Source organism: Andrographis paniculata, unplaced genomic scaffold, assembly GCF_009805555.1.
Source record: "Andrographis paniculata isolate CXL003 unplaced genomic scaffold, ASM980555v1 Contig71END, whole genome shotgun sequence".
Taxonomy (NCBI): domain Eukaryota; kingdom Viridiplantae; phylum Streptophyta; class Magnoliopsida; order Lamiales; family Acanthaceae; genus Andrographis; species Andrographis paniculata.
In genome coordinates this window covers 679,632-697,965 of record NW_026137608.1, presented here as the reverse complement: position 1 = coordinate 697,965, position 18,334 = coordinate 679,632, and the positions used below count along the sequence as shown (strand labels likewise).

General features: G+C 38.5%; 1 protein-coding gene and 1 non-coding gene across 2 annotated transcripts; one reads left to right on the top strand and one right to left on the bottom strand.

Moving 5' to 3' along the window:
* Positions 1 to 5,146: 5,146 nt before the first annotated feature.
* Positions 5,147 to 6,325, top strand: LOC127264715 (uncharacterized). Its single transcript, XM_051294216.1, has one exon. The coding sequence runs from the start codon at positions 5,147 to 5,149 to the stop codon at positions 6,323 to 6,325; it is 1,179 nt and encodes a 392-aa protein (XP_051150173.1).
* On the bottom strand, positions 5,702 to 5,808 carry LOC127265121 (small nucleolar RNA R71). Its single transcript, XR_007841914.1, has one exon. It is a non-coding gene; the product is annotated as a small nucleolar RNA R71 (small nucleolar RNA).
* Positions 6,326 to 18,334: the final 12,009 nt, after the last annotated feature.

Sequence of the window (18,334 nt, the reverse complement as noted above, 5' to 3'; positions counted from 1 at the left end):
ACACTGAGGGGCAGAAAGCTGTTGGGGAAGGTCGATTTCCTGCTGGTTCCGGGCTGGAACAAACCTTCAAATATTCTGCCCAACCAGCCCACGAAAATAAACCATTGCAACAAGTTCCAATCTTTAGAGAACCTACGGAAGGCCCTCGAGTTTGTTTCTCACAACGGGGACCTACTCAACAAGCCTTTTCGCACCTGGCGTTACACAATCCTCCGTCCGTTCAAACAACTTCCAAATAGCATGGGGGGCAGGCAGAAATAGTGTTGCTGCCACATCCCATCATAAATCCACAGGTAATCAAAGATGTGATTCATAGAATATACGGCGATCGGATAAGCAAGGATTCGATCGAGCAGTTCTTGGAACAATTAAGAAGCATAGAAACTAGATGCCAAGTTCGTGTACCAGAGGAGTAGGTGGTGAATGTGGCAATAAATAACATGACGCACCGGCTGTGTGATAGCCTGGCTCTTCAGAAATGTCACGACTTTCAGCAGCCGATGTCCAAAGCTGTGAAGGCCGAGCAGCCCTTCAAAGAAGCTCAAATGGCCCGAAATCAAAAGTTTCAGAGTGGTAATCATTGCATGTTTGCCCAAGAAAGGGTTGCCGAGGTCGACGAGGAGCAAGAGGAGACCTACTTGGTTGAAATTTTGCGGGGGAAGGCATATACATGCCCGGCTCTTAAGCCGCCTCTACGGAATGAGGTGAATCTGAAGGTATCTTACTCATTTGATATCGCAAAGACGGAGCAGATTTTTGACTACTTGCTGAAAGATAACCAGCTCCGACTTAAAGAAGGTCACAAATTGCCGATCGAAGATGAGCTGAATGGAAAATTATTTTGTATGTGGCATGGAGTATATGACCATCATATCAGGAACTGTATTTCCTTCCGAAATGCGGTCCAAAAAGCCATCAAAGAAGGCCGTCTCAAGCTGGCCAAAAAACTTGACATGAAAATAGACATGGAGCCGTTCCTCACGCTGATGATCATTGTCAGAGTATGTCTAGCCAGGTCCAAAAAGTCAAATTCGGGGTTTGGAGCAGATGGTAGGAGAACAGGCCCTAAAAAACCAATGTTTAAAAAGCTTGGAAGGTCGATCAAACCTCCAAGAAGAAGTTCGGTGTGGGACAGACTTTCCCCACCGAATACGATCGAAGCTTTGTAAAAGGAGGCAAGGTTTGGCAAGTAACGTCTGTAGATCATGTGGTAATCACACCCCATCAGACCTACCATCCTGGGAAGGCTCCAGACGACGGGAACTGGACAAGGAACCGGAAGGAGCAGGTGATTCGACCTCCTACTAGGACTAAAAAAAGGAGGATGCAGCGAAAACGCTTGGCCGCTCGCCTTTCCCAAGAGAATCAGGTTGGGGGCAGCAGACTGCTAACCACGAAGGCCAGGCTAGATGGCAGCAGACCTAGAGCTCAGAAGGAGCTATCGCTGGAAGGTCGAAGCTTGCTTGGAAGAACCTTCGTCACCAGCTTCAGGCCCGAAAGGAATGGAGACAAGAAAGATTTCTTGCAAGGGTTGAACACCCTAATGAACCTTAATTTATTGTGACACTCAGGAAAGACCAGATTCCGAAAGGTGAGCCGATGATCGATGCTCTCGATTGCGATGAGGCGACGGAGGTTAGCTTGGACATTATTGCCTTCGACCAGGACCTCGAACGAGCTTCGCATTGTGAAGAAGATCTCAAGGTCAACATAATAGGGATGCTACCTCGGAAATTCGAAGCCCCTCAGGTTCAACACGATTATCTTTAGAGAGATGTGGTGTTGGAAGGAGCTGGTCAATTATATTAGGTAGAGCAAGATTCCAACATTCTGAAAGAGGGTCCAAAACCAGTAATTTTTCAGAAGTTGGCGGACAAAAATACGCGCCACTTGAAACCCTTATTCCTCACGGTGCATCTTGATGGGTGGATGATCAGCAAGGTCCTGATAGATGGGGGAGCTTCCGTCAACCTGATGACTCTATCCACTTTGGAAAAAATTAAGAAAAACATAAATGATCTCGTTTGGACAATCATGCGAACGACCGACTTCACCGAAAATGCGTATACGGCAGCAGATGAGTTGGTGAAGATAGTGATGGTCGAAACAATGACGAACCAAATGGCTTATTTCATCAACGAAGGAAAGCCAACTTATTCATCCATTCTCGGGAGGGATTGGATCCACACTACCCAGTGCGTCCTTTCGACATTGCACCAAAAAATTATGTTTTGGAACAGAGACCAAGTCGAGACGGTAGAGGCCAAGGCTGATCTAGCTATGGAGGTGCATTTCCCAGAGGTTGTTTATTCTTCCCTCGATATATTCCCGCTGTCCATAAGGCTGAAGGACGTTGGAATGAGGAAAAAATGCAATCTAACCATGAAGGGGTTCGAAATCAAATTTGAGGCCGATGCACGGCCTAATAACTCATGTATTTATCATGTCTGACATTCTAATTTTACAGGATTTGGAGGAGGTGAGAGCAGACAGGTCCGACTGTACATTTATATGGGCTGGAAATCATGCCGCTCAACCTCTTGACGGGCAGACAGGGACATCCTCCCAGCTGCCTAATTACAATCAAGACGAAGAGGATGTTCATTCACCGATTCAAAGAGTTGCTCCACCTTTCGAAGCGCAGGACCCATTGGAGGATATTAACCTGGGGGATGAGGCAACCCCTCAGGCGACACGGGTCAGCACCTTGCTGAATGTCGAGAGGAAAGAGTGAATGATTGCTTTGATCCGAGAATTCAAAGATTGTTTCGCCTGGGATTACCATGAGATGCCGGGGTTATCAAGGAACATAGTTGAGCATCGATTACCTACTAAAGCATCATTTCAACTGCACAAACAGCCCCTTAGGCATTTCAACCCGGAAGTATTGTCGAAAGTGAAAGAGGAGGTCGAAAAACTCCTTAAAGCTAACTTTATTCGAACATGCAGGTACCCGAAGTGGATTTCCAAACATTGATCAAGTAGTCAAGAAGAAAAAAAAAACATCCGGGTACGCTTTGAATTCCGGAATCTCAATTTAGCGACACCGAATGACGAATACGTAATGCCTGTTGTCGACATGCTCGTGGATTCTACGGCCAGCTTTCTGCTGCCCCAGAGAAATTGGAATCTTCAAATTGATAATAATGCCCTTCGGCCTAAAAATACCAAAGCGACCTACCAGAGGGCGATGAACGCAATTTTTCACGACTTGACCGGTGCTTGCATGGAGGTATACATAGAGGACGCGGTCGTGAAGTCCCAAGCCTTCGATCACCACATGCTGGACCTTCAGAAGACCTTTGCACGGATGAGACTGCATGACCTCAAGATGAACCTGGCGAAGTGTGCTTTCGGAGTACAATCAGGGAATTTCTTTGGTTTTTGGTCCATCAAAGAGGGGTCAAAATTGAAAAAAGAATAAGGCCAAGGCTGTCCAGGACCTTGGGCCCCCCTGCAACATTAACGAGCTGTAAAACTTGATGGGGAAGGTCAATTTTTTGAGAAGATTCATCGTCAACACAGCTAGGAGACTGAGGGCCTTCTTAGTGCCGTTGCGTGGGAATAAAGACGTGTTTAAGTGGAGAACAACCCAACAAAAAGCCCTGGATCATATTAAGTAGGCGTTAGCATCTCCTCTGGTATTAATGCCGCCAATCAGTGGAAGAGAGCTGAAGCTGTACATAGCCGCGATAGGCGATACGACAGGTTGCTTCCTTGCCCAGGACGACGATGAATTAGTATGCAAAGTCGACCTTCTTCGCAATTTATTAAACAGGCCAGTCCTCCGAGGCCGTTTAGTTAAATGGGTGCTGAAATTAGCATCGTTTGCATTAATGTACCAGTCCCTTAAGGCCGTAAAAGGACAAGCCAGTACAGATCTTTTGGCCGAACATCCTGGGATGATTCCGGCCATTCCTTTAGACTACGTGGGGTTTGAGTGATAGTTAGAAATCGCATGCATTTTATATTTATATCATACGCAATATTTGGGTGATTTTGATTGGATTCTACCTAATTTATATGCGAATTGTTTATTTGTTGTGTGCAGAGGACAAATATTAAATTTGGTATAATTCGCAGAAAAAAAAGAAATAAAATTAATTAAAGGCCCAAAAGCCCATCTACAAAATAATTAGGGCAAAAATCAAATAAGAAGAAAAAGACACGCCTATTTGGCAAAAGAGAACGGCTAGGGCAGAAACGCACAGGAGCAGGAGACTGACAGATTCATAGATCGCGCAGGAGCAAATCAACAGAGAAGATTTCCCCCTCCCACTATGACTTCATCTTTCTCTTTTATTCTTTGTTATTTGATTATGGAGTAGATACTTTTCTGGTTTGAGAGGTGATAATGTTTTGGTTCTTTTGTTTTGGAGATTCTTGATTTTCTTTATAAAAGTTCTTTTTGATTATCAATATTTGTCTAATTCTGAGAATAGACTTTGTGATTATTAGATTGATTGAATATTTTGGTACCGATATTTAAATTAGTCTGATAATCTAAAATTAATTCAGGTAGGATATCCGTAATTGTATTCGCACTTGAATAGGTGATAACCGGGTTGAATAGTTCCTTCCTGGGGATTAGACAATCAAATCTAATTTCTTCTCCTAGGTAGTAATTGTTTTGAATTGGGTTTTTCTAGATTACAATGCGGTTAGGCAATATTCTTATGGGCGCACCTAGGTTTACTTGCTTAATTAGGGGTAGTTAACGGTCGTACCTTAATTACCTACAATGTAAGAAAAAATTGGTTGTCAGAGCTTGTTGATAACTATAACTAATTTATTGATACTTTAATAAGAATTAATTTTATTGAATTAATGATAAAACACAAGTGCCATAACTGCATCATCCCTTGAGCCAGGCATCCCCTTGATAGTCAGTTCCCCCTTAATTTAATTGCTTTGTTATTTTATTTTCATTAGATAATAAAAGGAAATTCCCCCTTTATTTACTGTATTAGAACACGAAAGAGTGAATCACACAATCCCTGTGTAGACGATCCCTTCCCCTATATTACATTAAATTGTGATCACAGAGTAGGTGAAATATTTGATTAACCGCGCGACAGGTCAATTTTTGGCGCCGTTGCTGGGGATTGTTGCTTTGTTTCTCTTTTGTGTTATTTTAATTTATCATATGCCCCGTTCTTCTCGTACAGATGAACTGATATTTAATCTTGAGATCGAGAAGGTTGAGCGAAAGCTACGAAAGGAAGCCAAGCAACGAAAAGCTGCTCAGGTTGCGAAGCTGACAGAATCTTTAAACCACCACAAAATCTCTAGCTCTAGCGACTGTGAAAGTGATCAAGAGACTGTCATGACTGAGGATACCCGCACTTTAAGGGAGTTGGCTGTTCCCGACTTGGCGCAGCAGCCCTTATGCATTAACTTTCCCACTCTGAATAACACTATTGCTTTTGAACTGAAATCTGGATTAATTCATTTATTGCCTTCTTTTCATGGACTTGCAGATGAAGAACCTCACAAACACTTGCAAGAGTTCGACGTGGTGTGCTCCAGCATGAAACCACCAGGTGTTACTGATGAACAGATCAAACTCAGAGCCTTCCCATTCTTGCTCAAAGAAGCTGCAAAGGATTGGCTCTACTATCTCCCACATGGAAGCATCGACACGTGGAACGATATGAAAAAGAAATTTTTGGAGAAGTACTTTCCAGCTTCCAGGGCTGCGATTCTGAGGAAGGAGATATGTGGCATCAATCAACAATCAGGTGAAACGCTCCATGAATATTGGGAGCGATTTAATAAGCTTATCATTAAATGTCCACAACATCAAATTCCCCCTCAGTTATTGATTCAATATTTTTATGATGGTTTATCATTGATGGGCAGGAACATCATCGACGCTGCAAGTGGTGGAGCGTTAGTAAATAAGACGTCGGCACAAGCTTGGGATCTTATTGCGAGGATGGCTGAAAACACGCAGCAATTTGGTTCAAGAGATGTTGGACAACATATAAGCGGAAACAACAGCGACCATGCCATCCAATCGATGCAACGACAACTTTCTGAGTTGACGAGATTTGTTCGCAAGATAGTCGTGGAAAAATCCAACCCGAGTGTCCAGGTCAAGGTGTGTGGAATATGCACGAGTGCAGGACACTCTACAGATGCATGTCCGACCCTCGAAGAAGAATGTGCAGTGGATGTGAACACTGCAAACTACTGTATGAATAGATCTCCAGCGTACAATCCATACTCCAACACCTACAATCCAGGCTGGAGAGATCATCCGAACTTGCGTTATGGAAACGCACAACAGGGTAATGCTCATCAACCATTTGGAGCTATGTAGCAGATGCAACAACCTCGTTTCTATGAGAAACAGCTGCCCCAAGCACCCACAAGCAACTCCAGTCCATCTTTAGAAGACTTGGTGAAGTCTATGGCTACCAGTACCCTGCAATTCCAGCAAGAGATGAAGTCAACTGTCGAAAAATTACAAGGTCAGATCAATCAAGTGTCAGAGGAGGTGAGACAGCTACGTGAAAGAGGAAAGTGGCCTGCTCAGCCTGAGCCAAATCCAGCAAATGTTAGCGCCATCACTATCTGCGGTGATACGATGATTGAATGTTCCTCCCGGCCTAATCCAAAGAATACGAGTGCTATAACCCTTTGTAGCGGAAAGGAATTGGAAGGTCCACCTCCTATCTCGAAGGGACAAAATGAAGATCAGATTGAGATGGAGATTGAAAAAGAAGCTGAACTTCACGAAAAGGTACTTCCTGACTCTGTTCCTCCTACTGAAACTAAATCAGCTCCTTTTCCTGACAGGTTGAAGAAACCACAAAAGGCAAACAAACGAAAAGAGATGATGGAAATATTCAAGAAGGTGGAACTTAATATCCCGCTCCTGGAAGCTATCAACCAAATCCCCAAGTACGCAAAGTTTTTGAAATAACTGTGCACCAACAAAAGAAAATTGCGAGGGGACGTGCGTATTATAGCGGGTGAGAACGTTTCTGCTGTTATAAAAAGAAAGGTACCACTTAAAACAGGTGATCCAGATATGTTTTCTATCTCTTGTAAGATTGGAAAAACTGAGATAACTAAGGCTATGCTAGATCTTGGAGCTGCTATTAATGTCATGCCTCGATCAATATACAACTCTTTAAATTTAGAGCCTCTAAAAGAAATATGAATTATTATCCAACTTGTTGATCGAACCCATGCTTATCCCGATGGTATGATAGAAGATGTATTAGTTCAAGTGAATGAATTAATTTTTCCTGTTGATTTTTATATTCTTGATATGCACGATGCACATTGTTTTAATCCGCCGCCTCTTTTGTTAGGAAGACCTTTTATGTGCAGTGCAGGAACAAAGATAGATGTTAAAAAGGGCACACTCAGCTTGGAGTTTGATGGAGAAGAATTTCATTTCAATATTTTTAATCCCGTCAAATGTCCTGTTGAATCTGAATCGTTATATGCAATTAATGTTATTAATTCTGTGGTGCAGGAAACTTGTGAAGTTGGTAATGAGAATAAACGAAGAACTGTGTTGACAAAACAGTTAGAGAAAAGACCAACTGGAGAGTAAGAAAAGAAAAAAATTGTCGAAAAGTGAAGATGGATTCCCAAGGGATCACCATTGCTGGTAGCAAAAAAATGTCATAAGGAGAATCAAAATTCTAAGCCGAAGAAAAAGTGTGTGGCCAATAGACATCGCTTCAAATTATACCACGAGGGACTCTCACTTGATCCTATAAAGTCGGCACCCGTTGCCGATTTCAATGTACAGAATTGATGCGAGGCAAAGTCTAGCTCAAAGACTATAAAGAAAAGCGCATTTTGGGAGACAACCCAAACCGTTTAATTGCTTTCTTTAATTTTAATTGCTTTTTTTTTAATTGCTAATAATACTGTTGATTGTTTCGTTTGATTTGATGCAGGTCTTTTGGAAAATAATTACTGATTCTTAACGAAGGCGCGGCGCTTAAAAAAAATAAAAAAAATAAAAAAATCAGATCACAAGGTGCCATTTAGTCATGATCATGACTAAATAGCACCTATAACACTTCCTAATCCCTCCAATTTCCAGCATGCAAGGTAGTCTTTAGTCATGATCATGACTAAAAACCGCTTGTCATACTGCCTTTCATTATTTCAATCCCCCTTTAACCCTAAAATTTCCAAAATAAAATAAATAAATAAAACAAATAAAAAATTCCCTAATCCCTTTCGGCCGATTCCCCCCCAGCCCTCCGCCTCCGCCGTTCCTTTTCTTCTTCCTCTTCACCGCGTCGCCTTCTCCGCCGCGACGTCGCTGCGCCAAACGCAGCCTCCCTTTCGCCGGTCCCTTCCGCCAGCCCTCCGATTCAGACGCCTGCGATCGTCTTCTTCCTCCGCATCTTCTTCTTCTTCTTCTTCTTTGCTGATTTCCTTCCACCGCCGAACAGCCCTCTGCCGCCTCCAGCCAATGCCGATCTTCATTCTTGGATTGGGTATTATCTTTTCATCCCTACCAATACTTTCTATTTTCAATTTTTGGGATAATATGTTGAGATGCGGGATCGCTGTTTTGAAATTGCCAATTTGTGAACTCCAATTACTATGAAATTGCCATGAATTTGATGTGGAGTTTTCTTTGCAGTGATAATGATGATGGCATGTTAGTTCTAATTTGTTCGACATAAGTTCAATTTTGGGATATACTGCACTGATTTGGGGTAAATACATTCTGGAATTGCAATTTGATGTCAGTTATAAAGTCATAAGTGCATTTTGTGATAGGTGATTCAATGGTTTGTTAGTTGTTTGCTTTGTTCTATTCTGGAATACTCCGCATTGGCTTAGTAGATGAGAATGAAATTGCACTGCCTTTATTGAGACCTGCCATTGCTAATCTGGTTGAAATGCCGTTTATCATATCGGCCAAGTTATATAACGGCGCATATAGATTGACGAAGCCCGAAGGGGAGGAGCTGAAGACATTTATCAATAGAGGATATCTTAAAAGGTTCTATCCTTCTCTTTGGGAGCTCGAAAGAAGACGCGATCTGGCTATAGTTAACAATGACCTTCCAGAAGCAAAAAAGATGGTTGGACAGGCAGAGAAAGCAAGGAAATACTCAGGTATTTGACAAAATCATCAGGACCACGAGTTGATTCTTGTCCAAATGATTTTGTGCGGGGGCGTTTGTACACACCCAAAATTAATTGGGCCGGCCCAGTGCAAGTGCAGCCCAAGTCCAAGGACATTTGCGGCCCAACATGCGGCCAAAATAGCAGACGGACCTTCTGACCCGTCTAGCCCATCTTTCAAGGAGGTCCAGCTCGACTTGAAAGCAGTCCAATGGATGCAAGAAGGTCAAAGAAGTACTTAGAAAATTATCGGAGTTGTTGGAGAAAAATGTGGGATAAAATCTCATTCAAATAAATTCAAAAAATTAACTATATAAAGAAGATCAAAGAGAGCATAAAAAAGGAGACGCCATTCATCATGAATCTTCTTTCTTTTTTCATAATGTTTCTCTACATTATTTTCTTGTAACTTTTCCAGATTTTTATAGTTTTCTTCGATTAATTCCAATTTAATTTTCAACTTCGTTCTTGTTTATTTTATCTTTTTTTTCATCAATTTTTCGGTTATCGCGAGATAGTCCGGATCCTTTCTTGAGGAGGCTGGGGAACCCTACGATTAAATCAATTCCGACAGGCTTTTTCGATTAAACTGTCGGTGACGATTTTTTGACGACAACACTTGCATTATTGATAATCAAAATAAGGGGCCTATATATAGGCAACCTAAAACAGACTCGATAGACTCAAATCTATATAACGTAATCTAATGGATATGACCAAATCTAAATCTAAATCTAACAAATCTAAAACTAAATATCAAAAATCTCTCGACACCCCATCTCAAACTCGAGTGGGATCGCAGAAACCAACTTGAGTTTGACAATAAAGTTAAACAAAAAAAACCAAAAAACGCAAACGCAGATAACAGTTGTTTGGTCCGTCGTTGGCGCCGCCACTCTCGATTGAGCTCCTATTCTCGCACATAATAGTTGCTCGTATGACGTCGCCTTTGCCGCTCTCAACTAAGCTCTTGTTCTCGAATGCAGACATGAATTCTAATGTAAACTCAAATAATAGTTACTTTGTCCGCCGTTGCCGCCGCCGCCACTACAAAAAAAATAATATATTTGTAACGGAATTCCGTCCCTAAAGTTCACGTAGCTAACGTAACTCTATTACTAATTCCGTCTCTAATGTCATTAGTAACGGAAAAAGTAGATTTAGAGACAAAAATGTTTTGTTACAAAAATAATTTTTTCTTATAGTGCGCTCCCGACTGAGCTCCTATCTCGCACATAATAGTTGCTCGTCCGACGTCGCCTTTTCCGCTCTCAACAAAGCTTCTGTTCTCGGACGCAGACACAAACTCTAATGCAAACGCAAATAATAATTGTTTTGTCCATCGTTGTCGCCGCCGCTCCTGACTGAGTTCTTATTCTCGCAGATAATAGTTGCTCGTCCGACGTCGCCTTTGCCGCTCTCAACAAAGCTTTTGTTCTCGAACACAGACACAAACTCTAATGCAAATGCAAATAAAAATTGCTTTGTCCGCCGTTGCCGCCGCCGTTCCCGACAAAACTTCTGTTCTCGGACATAATAGTTGCTCGTCCGACGTCGCCTCCGCCGCTCTCAACAAATCTTTTGTTCTTGAATGCAGACACAAACTCTAAAGCAAACTCAAACTCGGACAAAATTGTAGACATATCTCAAAATCAAAGACCTCCGGGTACATTCCAGGTTGAATCTACCCGGAACAACGAGGTTTAGTAGGCTATGTCTATCCCAAGAAAAAAATAGGCTCTGATACCATGTTAAAATATTTTGCGTAAACTTTAAAGCTTGCATTATTGATAATCAAAATAAGGGACCTATATATAGACAACTTAAAACAGATTCGATAGACTCAAATCTAAATAACGTAATCTAATGGATATGACCAAATCTAAATCTAAATCTAACAAATCTAAAACTAAATATCGAAAATCTCTCGACACATGTTAAGATTCTCTGAGTTATAAAGCCTCAATTTATTGATAAAAACAAAGGCCTCAATTTATTAAACCTTTATTTCGTCATGGTGATTGATTTTTAATTTGAAATTTGCATATTTATTTACAGGCAGCATGGTCGCTGGGCAATATGCACACATTAATTTTTGGGATCCAAGTAATTTCTGAAGAGCACTGCACAGAGTTGTTGCTGGGATGCGCGGCCTAGATCTTCCGGTTCGTGTAGATTCTTGTCTTTGCATTGCGATCTTTTGTGGAAGCTTGCAATCATGGTTCGCTGGATTGGCCGAGTCCGGTTCGATTCGGCCGATCCGGTTCATCAAATATATCCGATATTTGACAAAAACTCTTCTATCCATTCATATCTTATTTATAAATCGATTATACTTATTCTTACCCTTTTTTCTACTTTTTATTCATATTATTGTACAAATTCATCTCAATTCGACCAGATTGGAGAAGAAACATTTACCCGGAGAACGAGGTGTTTTGGTTGGGTATTGCAGTGCTGGAAGGTGGATTTTGGAATCGTCGGTGTTGAGAAAAAATTGGCGAAGAAACACTACAAGAAATTATCAATTTTGTAACGAGGTTTTTTCGTTCCTAAATTCACTTTTTCCGTTACTAATGATATTAGAGACGGAATTAGAGATGGAATTACGTTAGCTACGTGAACTTTAGGAACGAAATTTCGTTACAAATATACTATTTTTTTTGTAGTGAAATTTCGCTGCTCCGTCGCTCGCCGCTAGTCTGTGCGCTGAAGAACAAAACCACCGTTCTGCGTCGCTGAAGAAGAATTGTGGGGAAGAAGTGGGGAAGAAAAAGTGGGAAGAAATAGGGTAAATTTAATTATTATATTATTTTAATTAATTTAAATATTTATAAATATAAGTATAAAATTAATTATTTTATTGAAATTAATTTTGAATTATTTTTGATTAGTTTATTTATTTAATTGATAGGTTTAATTATTTTATATTTAATTATTTAGAATAATTTGTTTAATTAATTGATAAATTCAGTTTAATTATTTTGGATTGTATTTAATTTTTATTTAATCTATATAAATTGAGTTTATTAAAATTAATTTTTTAGAATAACTTATAAATTTATTATTTAAAATTAATATTATTTTAGAAAAAAATTATATTAATTGTAAATTTATTGTAAAAAATTAATATTTTAACTAGATTTTTTATATAAACAAATTAGTTATCTAGTTAAATTTTTGTATAAGTTTGATTTATTAATAAACTAATATATATAATTTGTCTATTTAATTAATGAATTACTATTTATAAATATTTTAACAATTGTATTATTCAATTACAAAGTTGGTGTAAAATGGTACCGCACAAACATATTGGTTAGGATCATGCTACTCCTATCAGCAACGATAGAAAACAAGCAAAATGCAATTATTGTGGTAAAATTGTTCACGGCGGAATTACTAGGATGAAACAACATATAGCACATGTTAAAGGTCAAGTTGAAGCATGCACGAGAGCTCCAAAAGAAATAAGAAAGTTATTAAAAAACACTTGATCCAAGGAAAAAGTATGCAAGCAGCAGATAAAAAAAAAGTTAGAAGCATTGCACAATTCCATTTGTTTGGAAGATGATTCTGATGAGGAAGAAGATGAAGTTATTGAAATAAATGAAGATGAGATAGATGCTCTTGAAAGAAAACACTTAAAAAGAGTAATGGCTGAAAGCAGAAATATGGAATTTATGGAGCAGCAGCGTAGACATTCTGTATCCGGAGATCTACCAAGCTTGAATTTTAAAGCCGGTATATTTATTGAATTTATAAAATATATTTAAATATTAGTATATTTTTTTGAGATAACAACCATATATAATCATATGTTTTGTTTTTTTTATCTTTGTAGGAGGAAGCAGCTCGAATACAAAAGGAAGTAAAAGAAATTTTTTCGAAAACTCTATGAAAAAGACAGAAGGTTTGCATCAAAACAGACTTGATCCATATATGTTTTAATCGAAGAATAAGTCTTTAAATAATATGTTTTCAAAAGATAATGCGAAAAGAGTGGGTAGAGCAATTTCGAAATTTTTCCATTTTAATGCAATACCATTTTACGCTGCCGATAGTGGTCCTTACTACCAAACGATGATTGACACGATTGCATCGGTTGGACCTAGAGTAAAGGACCTACTGGTAAACAAATTGGTGGTGAATATTTAAACGATGAGATGCAAGAAGTTGTACAGTATGTTGAATCTTTAAAGCATAAATGGAAAACATACAGATGTACAATTATGTGTGATAGTTGAAGTACTCGTACAAAACATCCAATCATAAATTTTATGGTGTACTGTGATAGAGATATGATATATCACAGTTCGGTTGATTGTAGAAATAAGGCGAAGACTGCGGACTTTGTCTACACCCTAATGGATAAGGTGGTTGAATCAATAGGGGTTCACAATATTGTACAAATTGTAACTGATAGTGAAGCTAGTATGAAGGCGGCTGGGAAAAAACTGATGAGGAAAAGGAAACACATTTTTTGGTCTCCATGCACTGCGCTGCGCATTGATTTGATGTTAGAAGACATCGGAGATATATTGTCAGTGAAAGATACGATAAAAGAAACCAGAAGAATTACAGGATTTATATACAACAGTAATAAAGTGGTCAATTTGATGAAAACATATACGAATGGCCGAGATCTGTTGCGACCAGGCATAACAAAATTTGCAACCGAGTTTGTTGCAATGAAAAGTCTTCTGAGATATGCAACCGATTTGAAAAGAATGTGTACTTCTAGAGAATGGGTTGAGTACAATAATACCTCGAGGAGAAGACATGAAGCCGAAGATATATCAGACTTGATTTTGAATGAAAGATTTTGGAAACAGATACGCCGAGTTTGTGGGGTCATGGAACCCTTCATAAAGGTTTTAAAAGTGGTTGATCAAGATAAAAAACTACACTATCTATCATTTATGAGGCAATGGATAGGGCAAAAATGGCAATAAAAACCGCGGTGAAAGATTTTCAACAATATTGGGATATCATCGATGGAAGATGGTATAATCAATTGCATCAAGATTTGCATGCAACAGGTAACTATTGTTGTTACTTTTTTGTTTTTATACTGTGCTAATCGTTTGTTTTATTTTTTAATTTTATATACATTTCATGCAACTTATTTTTTAAATCCTGGTCTTCAATACTCTGGCACTTGTGAATTTGATTCATCGGAGGATCGAAAATGAGTAAAAGAAATTATCAAAAGACTCGAGCCAGATTTGGATATACAAGTAAAGACTATGAATGAGGTAAATTGTGTGAAATTTATAAATAATATATATATTAATTTCTAATAATTTTACCATTATATTTTCTATAGATAAACACATTTGTTAACAAAATTGGAGAGTTTGGAAGTGCACTTGCTATTAGAGCTGTATCTACATCTTTACCAGGTATGTATTATGAAATTTATCATTTAATTATATTTTTAAACATACTTGTTATAAAATGTTGCATTATTAATAATTTTTTATTTATTTTTAATAGCTGACTGGTGGAATACGTACGGTGATGAAGCCCCTAATTTAAAAAAAATTGCATTAAAAGTTTTGAGTCAAACTTGCACATCATCGGGTTGTGAGCAGAATTGGAGTACGTGGACTTTGATCCATACTAAACTTCGAATAGATTAGCTATTGAGAAACTGCATAAGCTAGTCTATGTCCACTACAACATGCGTCTTCGGGTAAAACATTTTATGCAAATGACAGACACAGATGATTTTTATGACCCAATTGATTTGAATCATATTTTTTATGAAAATGATATTTTAGATTAATAGGTTAGAGAAAATGAATCTACACTTATTCGTGATAGTGATTTGAATTGGTTGGATTAGGCTATTGAAGAAAGTGGAGATGGAGGTCAAAGTGAGCATAAAGATCATGACAGTGATATGCTTTTATCTCAATTTATAGCTGATGGAAAAAAGAAGGCGAAAGAGAAAAATCAGAAAACAAAAATACGGCCAAGAAAAAAAAAACAATCATATTGGAATCTTTATCTTCATCAACTAATGGTGAAGATAAGAATAATAACAATGATGATCATGATCATGATGATGATGATGATAATGATGGTGGTGGTGGTGGTGGTAGTAGTAGTGGGAGCTACAGGGATAGCCGATACTCAAGTGATATGGGATGGGCTCAAGGAAATGAAAATTATTATGCTACCCAAGACACTGATTATGGATATCGTCCTGGTATAGAAGCTCAAAGAGATTTTCTAAATAGTTTAACAGAATTTTTAAGAGAAGCCGATGCTTCAAATTTTTCAGATACTAGAAGATATTATGGAGTTCACGAACATATGCAAGACTTGAATATAGATTATTCCTATGGAGATTCTTCTCACAGCTCGAGTAATAGATTGGGGAGACAGGAGTGGGACCAACCAAATGCATATCTAATCTACCCAGACATCTTCAGGATTCAGCCAATCTTCCTATATTTGGATCCAACCAACAAGTTGGAACATATTACGGAGGGATTACATCTGGTTTGGGTAGTATTGATGATCGTAGACAAAATTGTGGTTCATCAAGCAGAAGCAATGATAATAGAGAATATCGAGGTTTTGATGTATATGGAAGGGGTTCATTTAGATAAAATCAATATGGTTCGAACATCTCCCCTTATCCACGCAATATGAATCCAGAACAAGCATATTCATACTATAATCGATCGGCAGATGAAAATGATTTTGAGCCTCCACGACATTCCATATGATATTGAATGGTAAATATAAATATTTAGTATAAACATAGTTTGAACATTTTATAAAATTTTATTGGTATTTTTTTTGTAATTATTTTTATTTATATGTAATTCAGATGATAAAGATGAAATCTTGACATTGACGGACACAAGATACATCATTTTGTTATTAAAATAAATTTATTAGTGTAATAACAATATGCAAAACATAAAATTTAGCATTTACATTTATATATATATGCACAATTGAGTTGAAATATTATTTATTTTAAATTTTAATCTATTATAAATTATAATATATTTTTTCAATAATATATATTTTTAAATTAATTATATTTATAATTTGATGTATTTTAATTATTTATTTATTATTTTTTTAAAAAATATAAATTTTATATAAAAAAATCATATAGGTCAATATTTGACCGATACGCTGCGACCGATACGCCGCGACGTATCTGGAACGATAAAAGCCGATCCGCGACGCCGGTCCGCAACGGCGAACCATGCTTGCAATGGTGTAGTTTTCCTCTTGCAAAGAGTCTTTAGTTATGTATGTCGTACCACTTTAATATCTAAAGTAATCTTTAATGAGAATTTTTATGTACAGATTTGGGCGAAATTCAGCATATTTTTCCACAGTTACTTGACGTTTATAGCAACAACATTCAATTAACTTCGTTTCCTTGGCATTCATGTTTTCAGAGTTCTTCAAAATAATGAACGAGATTGAGAATGAATATCTAGTATTCACCCTTGAAACAATCGTGGACAAGTTTGGTGAAGAGATGGCTCCTTATGCTCTTGGGTTATGCCAAAATATGGTGAGATTAGCTTTGCTTTAAAATTTATGCTATGGTTACTTATGTTTTCAACTTTTCTTTTCCACATAACATATATTCAAACAAATTTCCTCTAAAAAACAATTACATCGGGCACCTAATTTTAATGTAAAATAGTTAATAACAAATTCATTTCTTCTTTCGCCGGGAGCCTATTCTTATCTAAAGCAATTTATATTGATTCAGGTCTTAATTTTCAACAGCTGAGCCTTCACTCCATTTGGGAGAAATATTATGGAGAGGCGCATGCCGTGATTTATGTAGTTGATGCAGCATGTCCATCCCGGTTTGAAGAGTCGAAATCAACACTTGGTAAACATACAGAAAGCCTATAAATTTCCCGGTGTATTCTTAGTATAATATCCGGTTTTGTGGCAGTATGCAGCCTCCATCTCAGGATAACCAATGATTTTTAGATAATTACAGTCTAAAGTAGTATAGGTGATTGACTCCAAAAACTCATATGCCTTCGCCCGAATGAGGTGTCCCCTGCGAACCTAAATATTTATGGATCTGAAGCACATTGCAGTTTTATTTTGTCTGCTTATAATATCCGCAAAAGATTGGAAGATTATAGTGTTGTATATGTATATGTATGCATATGTAGATATGTTATCAGGTACTAATAATTCAATCTTCTTGCTGGATAGACTCAGGTAATTCTCGTGTCTATTTGGATGTTCTGTTCTTGATCATGCTTTCATGCCTGCAAGTGGGCATATTCAGCCTTTCAATTTCCTTATAACTTTATTATCAACAATAAATGTTAATTTCCTTTATCTTGTTATTTTCTTATCGTTAGCAACACATAATATTTTGTATCACAGTTATTTATGTAGCAGGATGCACTGAAGCACATCACAAATAATGATCCTCTCCCTATAAACTGTCACATTACACAGTGTCCCACCTTCTGTGATTTTGAACCTTTGCTCATGCGGGACCATTATGGGCTTGACATGGCCCATGAACCTCATCCCTAGAAATACCGTATAATCATCCATAGAAACTATATTGAATAGTTCCGTACCTTTCCAATCGCTGATCTGGATGGGCACGTCTCTAGCCGCACCAGATATGGGACTCCACCCACCATTGACTCCCTTGCATCGCCCTCAAGAAAGTACCCACTGTAGGCGAATCCTACGGGCTAGTTACTCGCTCAGGTAGTTGTCATCAGCACCCGGGTCGAGCAAGGATGTCACCAATACTCCACCTATCCACGCTTTAACGAGCATTCTTCCTCTAAGGGTATTAGCAGGGGCAGCCTTTTTTGTGTAGGCTACCCGGCCTTCTGTCGCCTCTGGTGGTACGTCCATCACCACAATGCCTCATCGACTTGGACAATACCTAGAATAGTGATTCTTGCTCCTGCAGACAAAACATCCATCATATGTCCGCCCTGGCCTCCTCGCATTCCCGATCCTAACTACGGGTTACTGCCAAGTTTCGTTGGTATCACTAGCCCGTGGAGTCTGCCAGGTTGGGTCTCCCCCATTCTGCCTTGGTTAATCCTCCTTGATTGGTCGTCTTTACTTGGCTCCTTTTGCTCAACCTCAAGTAACCATTAAGCGTACCTGATTGCTTCGTTGACAGTTGAAGGGAGCTTCTCCTTAATCCTCAACTTAGCCCACGGCCTCAGGC

Coding starts and splice junctions, on each gene's coding strand:
- LOC127264715 (XM_051294216.1), top strand. CDS start 5,147: ATGCCCCGTTCTTCTCGTACAGATGAACTGATATTTAATCTTGAGATC.